At 54.8% G+C, this 6,254-nt stretch overlaps 1 protein-coding gene across 1 annotated transcript in view; it reads right to left on the bottom strand.

The window, feature by feature from the left end:
- Window positions 1–764: 764 nt before the first annotated feature.
- Window positions 765–6,254, bottom strand: part of PCDH1 (protocadherin 1) — a 52,865-nt gene continuing 47,375 nt past the window's right edge. The window contains 1 exon segment of the mRNA XM_075766202.1: window positions 765–1,294. Within this exon segment, the coding sequence (XP_075622317.1) occupies window positions 909–1,294 (386 nt within the window). The 3' untranslated portion in view covers window positions 765–908.

Below are 6,254 nucleotides of genomic sequence, written 5' to 3'. Positions count from 1 at the left end.
CATCCCTCCTCCTCCTGCCAGGCACAGGGCCACCACCAGGGAACACCCCCCACCCCCCCAAAAAAAAAAGCAGACCCCGCCTATGGCACCGGGCAGTCCCTAGGGACCCTGCAGCTTGTGGGCACAGTGACAACGTTCAGAAAGAGATCCAGGCTGAAAAATAGCAAAGTCCCTACAGTCCGGCTAGGATGCTGCCCCTCTCTTCCAGCTCCCCAGCTGCTGTTTCAGGGACTGGTCACATCTCTATTTACAATATAGAACATGAGTGTGGGCCGGACGCTGCACTCCCGTGGGCTCTTCCACGCAGCAAACCATTCAAAGCTGGAACTTGCTCCCTGTGGTTTGTTTCTGTTTTCAATTTTTTTCTCCTTTTTTTTTTGTGTGTGTGTGTTTTTCTGTTTTTGTTTAAATGTCTTTTGTTTCAAGGACAATAAAAAGTTTCGATCAGGCAGGACTTGAATGTCATTCCTAAGATTCGTATTTACAGGAGTCTACAGCAAAGAGACAGGCAGCTCACTCCCCATGCATGGGGACACCCCTCGTCCTATGCCCAGGAACTCCACCAGCTCTGCGTGGACCTTTGGTACGTAAGCCCTTCTCCCCAGCCGTGCCCTCCACACCAGGAGCCTGTCCAGCCCTCCCCAGCGACGCAGCAGTTCGGAGACATGCACCCGCAAGTGCTCAGAAATCGGGTTTTGGATGCTTTCATCCTTCCCACCCACCCCTGACCCCAGGAAACAACGGGTTAGAAAGGCGCTCCTCTCATCCCTGCCTTGCCCTGCCCTGCTGTCCGCCGAGCCCACTGCCTGGAGAACCGGCTGCCGGAGCGATAAAGCATTGAAGTTTAAAATGTTCCTCTGGACACTGGCCTCAGAAGCGCATCTGCTCCCTGCCCCTCACGCCCAGCCTCACAGGTATATCTCCCTCTTGGTGGTCTGGGACGAGGGGGTGGTGGCTGGCTGGAAGTCCGAGGTCTGGGTGAGAGGAATTTCCTCCATGGGAGAGTCCTTGCAGGGCTCATGGCTACTATTGGAGAAGGCACTGTACGTGGGGAGCAGGCGGAGGTTGGCCATTTTGGTGCTGCGCTCTTCTGAGAGTCTGGGGCTGCCATTCCCGACTTGCTCTTGACTCCCTCTGTCTTGGTAAGGCACAAAAGTGGAGAGTTTGAGGGCGTTCTTGGGCCTGCGGCTAGGGGAGGACTGGCCGGGCATCCAGCAGGTATCGGAGTGGCCGAACTCTGTGCACTCCCGGGTACAGGTCCCAGTCATGGCTACATCGGGCAGAGGCCGGAGATCTGCAGAGAAGCAAGCAAGAACATCGTTACTCACCGGCTCAGGACGTGAGGATGGAGCACAGGGATGAGCAGCAGAGCCTGGATGTCTCCGTCCTACCCTCACCCTCCTACGGTGGGAGGGGACAGCCAGACCCATAGCCACCCAGGGAGCGAAGGCAGAGCTGGAAGGGGAACCCAAGACTCCCAGCAGCCAATGTCTCCTGTCCAAGCTCACAGCCCCAGCTCCCCTTGGACAAACATCCTTCCTGCAGCGGGTGTGTGCAGAGAAACAGTAGGCAGAGCACAAGACGGAGCTCACAGAGCACACCCCCTTTGGAGATGAGCATTGCACAGGAGGGGGTCCATAGCCTGGATTTGCACAGCAGGAGACAGGCTGCCACTGGACTCACCACCCCAGAACTGTGGGCACCACCTCGACCCTGCCAGGCTCCAGGAACTCCCTTGGTCCAGCACCTTTGGGCACCACTGACAGCTTCGCCATGCAGAGACGGGGAACTGCCCTAACCACAGTCAGGCTCTTCACTGCCCTGAGGTACAGCCATATTGCCTGAGCACCATCCTTGGGCAGCTCTTCCCTGCTCACCATCCAGCATGCCAGGCCACCTGCAAGCCTCCCCAAGCACCCGTCAGCAGGAGCCCCAATCCCAGACAGAAGTCCTCAGACATTGAGTGGTCTGAGCACAGCGAAGCACACATGGGCAAGCCCATGTCTACCCCCAGAGAGGCTGGACATATCTGAGTCCCTTCCCTGGCAGCGCCCAAGCCTCTCTGTGCACCAAACACCTGCCCCTGAGAGAGCCAGGTATCTGAGGGCATCAATAGCTCCCTGCTCTTGGCATAGCTGGGAAACTCCGAACACCAGCTACACCAGCTCAAGGTCTGGTCTCTTCACATACCAGCCACCCTCTACCCCAAACACTACAAGGCTTTCTTGAGCCTCAATCATGCATCCTTAACACAGGGAGTACCTGTCACAAATCTTCAGAGGCCAAAACTTGGCATTTCCATGCAGAGGTGAGTATTCCTCCAAGAGCTATCCAAGACATTGCTTACCATCTACTCCCAACTTGGGGCACAACAGAGCACCCCTGCCACTGCCTGGGACACATCAGTGCCCATTATCACAAGCATGTGTTGGCAGATCAAGCCTAGTGCTGATGCTGGGATGAAACGGGGGGCTGCTGATGACCTTGAGACTGCTCTGACTTGCAGACATCCCTTCTAGTTCACAGAAGTCCTCTCCATCTCTCCACTGCATTGCTGACAAACAGCCCTGCGGACTGATGGACTGAGACACTAAGGAGCTCTGGGGACCTGAGACATGGGGCTTTCACCAGCTCTGAGCATGCCCCTTCCCACCAGATACACACTGGTACACATAATCCCCTCCTCCCAAGAAAGGACAGACCTGCTGGCACTCCCTCAGTCATGGGAAGAAGAAACCAGAGCCATTCACACCATGCTGAGGGCTCTGCCCTCGTCAGCACATCCTTCCTGCCATCAGTTTGGGGCTCTTGGGCACAGGCATCCCCAAGTCACCCTGGCACAGCTTTCACACACAGGCAGCCCTGGGATGCAAGGAAGGTCTCTGCAGGAGAAGGCTCCATGCAATGCTGGGAACAGTTGACAAGGGTCATAAGTGAGACCCTCTACAGAGATGGGCATGGAAGAAGGGGCAAAGTTAGCAGCAAACCAGTGTGTGAGCATATCTTGCCCTAAAACAACTCCCAGATTCTCGGCTCCTCTGGGTGCTGAGGCACCCCAGTTTTCCCCCCTGGTTCCTACGGAGGCTCTGGCACCCACGCTGCTCCCCATGCTGGGAGCCGCCTCCTGTGTCCCGTCCCCTGGCGCACACGTAAGCTGTGATATCCTGGCAGAAGCCATAAGGACATACCTCAGCGCAGACCCCCTTCACAGCCTGCTCCGCTCAGGGGACTCTAATGAGGAGCAGAAAAAGGACGAGAGGGTCACATCATTGCACAGCCCCCAGACTCCATACCCACCCATAGGATCCTGCTGGCTCCTTCAGCCTCTGCCAGCCCTCCCCATTGCATTGCACCGAGCCCCACAGCATCCCTCTGGTACCCACTGCCTCCAGGAGTCCCTTGGCCTCTCCTGGCCCTGCTCCAGCCTCCTTGAGGCTGCTTGGCCACCACTGCCGATCTCTCACTAGTTTCTCCAGCCTTATCCTAGACTCCCTGGAGCCCACTGGCCCTTGCAGGACTCACAGGGGAACCTGAGGCAAATCTTGCAGCCACCTGGCTCATGGCACCCTGAGCCCCTGTGTGCAAAGGCACCGGGGCTATGCATCACACGGCGATGTGCACACACACACACACACAGATACAGCCCAGGTGGATATGCGCTGCTGTGCTCATGCACCACAAACATGCACACTCAAATGAACTCGTGCACAGGTGGTGGCCATGCTCACGCTGCAGGGTGCAAAAGCAGGAGCCCAAGCATCACAGGGGACAAGATGCCCGCACAGACCAGTGTGAGAGCTTAGCTTGCCAGTGCATGTCTTTGGGGTCATTCTCAGAGCTGGCCACAGACCAAGTGTCCTATTTCCTGAGCATGTGGAAAGTTGCCTCATTTCTTCCTCCTAGCTACAGACAGAAAGCAAGATACGAAAACAGAGGCAAGGCAGCTCAGCTTTCACCTCTACTCTGTGCAAGTCAAAGCAGAAATTGGAGCCTAGGTCATCCTCCAGGTCTTCCTCTCAGGACAGCAGGATGCCCTGGTGGCCACCAGCTTGGTCAGTTTGAGGTCGTGTTACGTTCTGTTTCACTTCTGTTCAAGAGGCAATATCTCTTTCTCTCTCAACTACTTTCCTACAGGACAAATGGGACGGCTCATCATCATTTCTACTTCCAGAAATGCCTTGGTGCTGCCCGCTCCCAGGGTGGGGAGTGGATGAGTGCCATCACTTCTTGCTCTGGCAGAAGGTGCTTTGCTGAGTCTACAGAGGGTATTGGCAAGACTGAAATAAAAGCTACCTCTCCAGTGAACAAAGCTATAGTGATTTCCTTGTGCCAATGGCAGCTTAGAAATCAGAGGATCAAGCAGGAACGCTGTGTTCAGGGTTTTTTATTCTGGTTTTCCCATTGTCTGTTTCTGGCACTAAAGTCTTTTTCCAGCCTTGTCCCTTCACTTGCAGTGAGATGCTGGCATCAGAGCTCTGCCGCTAAAGGAGTGTATTATGTGCCATGAGCACAACCCGCTCCGCTTTAACAGCCCGGGAATGGGGCAGGGTGTAATTCTTGAATAGCTGTGATTTAGAGCAAACACGACCCTACAGCCTAATTCTCAACATATGCTGGTGGTTCGGATGTGCCACCGCAGACAAGCGGCAATCTTTCTTTGGGGGTAAACACTCATGGAAATTTTGCCCACAAAATACTGATTCTGGATGCCCCGCAGTGTGGTGAGGAGGCAGAGCCCAAACCTTGCCTCAGTGTCAAGGTGCCCATTTCACCTTACGAAGTGTACTCAGAATTTTGCATCCCTCCTCCGTCCCAGGAATGCAGTTTTGTGCCTCTGAATCCCTGAAACCTGGCAAAGTTCCCAGGTGATGAAGAAGATGGCTATGCCCTCTCCAGCATCTCAATCCTCCACAGCATCCTGGCCATGTCAAGTAAAAACTGTGTCAGCACAGCTGCCGTGTTTTCCTGAGCTTTGCTCTCTCACTGGTCTCCTTCTGAGGGCTGGCCCATCCTGTTGTCAGCATTTCCATGCCAGAAGACTTCGCAGCCAGGGGGGTTGTGTGGTTGTTTGGGCATTCACAGTCCTCACCGTCTTCTGGCTCCCCACTTTCTACAGCTTTGCATTTCTCTGGCATCCTCTTGTTAGGTGCCTCAGGGCTGCTCTGCCTCGGCATGTGGTATAGGAGTAAATCCGGGGTAGTAAAAGTTGCATCCCTTTGAACTTTTCAGATGAAAAGGGGGCACGGTTGGGGCTTTAGACAGAGATGCATTCAGAGATGCACCCTGGGCCCTTGTTCTGGCTGGAGGAGGGGAAAGTCTCTTGAGCCACGGCTCTGTTCTCGATGCTGGCATGGCTGTTCTCATCTCCTGACATCCAGGGCACCTCTGATCTTTGTGAAGGAGACTGTGCCAGGCTGTCTCCTCCGGGAAGAGGCACATATTGGTGCCGCAGCTAATTATTTCTCTCTATATATCCCCATGCAAGGCAGGAACACATCCTGTTGCAGCCACTTGCAAGGGCTCCTCTAATAGTATTATTGCTCTTAGGGGGGCATTCAACAGTGCACTTGAGTACTGTTAGACAGGAGACAAAAGCAGGCAGCTTCATTCAGCAGGCACTTCCATCTTCCTGCAGTAGATGTGCAGAGGTTCACTCGCCCACAGCAAGCCAGGTAGCTTCAGAGGCTACGAGCCAGCCTCAATCACTTTTTTTTGGCCACCATCTGCAACATCGCAGTCTGGTTTGGTTCTCCCTGTCTTCCATTCGCATCAGACATCAGCACTGCATGTGTGGTGTGCAGCGCTGGGCGAGCAGGGATGATGCAGCACAGGAGGCCAGATCTTGCGGGTGAGGGGATGTAGTGGAGCAGCACTGGGAGGGAAGACGGTGGGACTGTGGGGACATGACACAGCAGAGCACAGCAGAGGATGCAGAGAAGCCTGGGAAGGAGGAGGAGAGAAGCGCAGCATGCAAGGAGGGACTGGGGTGTTCAATGGTACGGAGGAATGGGGAATATGACAGTGTGGGGAGAGCAGCTCAGAGGCAAAGCAGGATGCTTTCCTGAAGTGTTAGATCAGAAAGACTCGTCTACCTGGTGGCACAGAGAACATGGGCCACTAATTTCAACCAGCTACCCCTATTCAGAGACCAAAAGCACTGTACCTCTTCTAGCCTCAGTCAGGGGGTAAACAGGTGGAGCACGCCCCACGCTGCAGACTGAGGGCTGGGGCACAAAATATTTATTTCAAAATGG

The sequence above is a fragment of the Balearica regulorum genome, chromosome 14 (assembly GCF_011004875.1).
Source record: "Balearica regulorum gibbericeps isolate bBalReg1 chromosome 14, bBalReg1.pri, whole genome shotgun sequence".
NCBI lineage: Eukaryota > Metazoa > Chordata > Aves > Gruiformes > Gruidae > Balearica > Balearica regulorum.
This window is presented reverse-complemented; position numbering and strand designations above follow the sequence as displayed.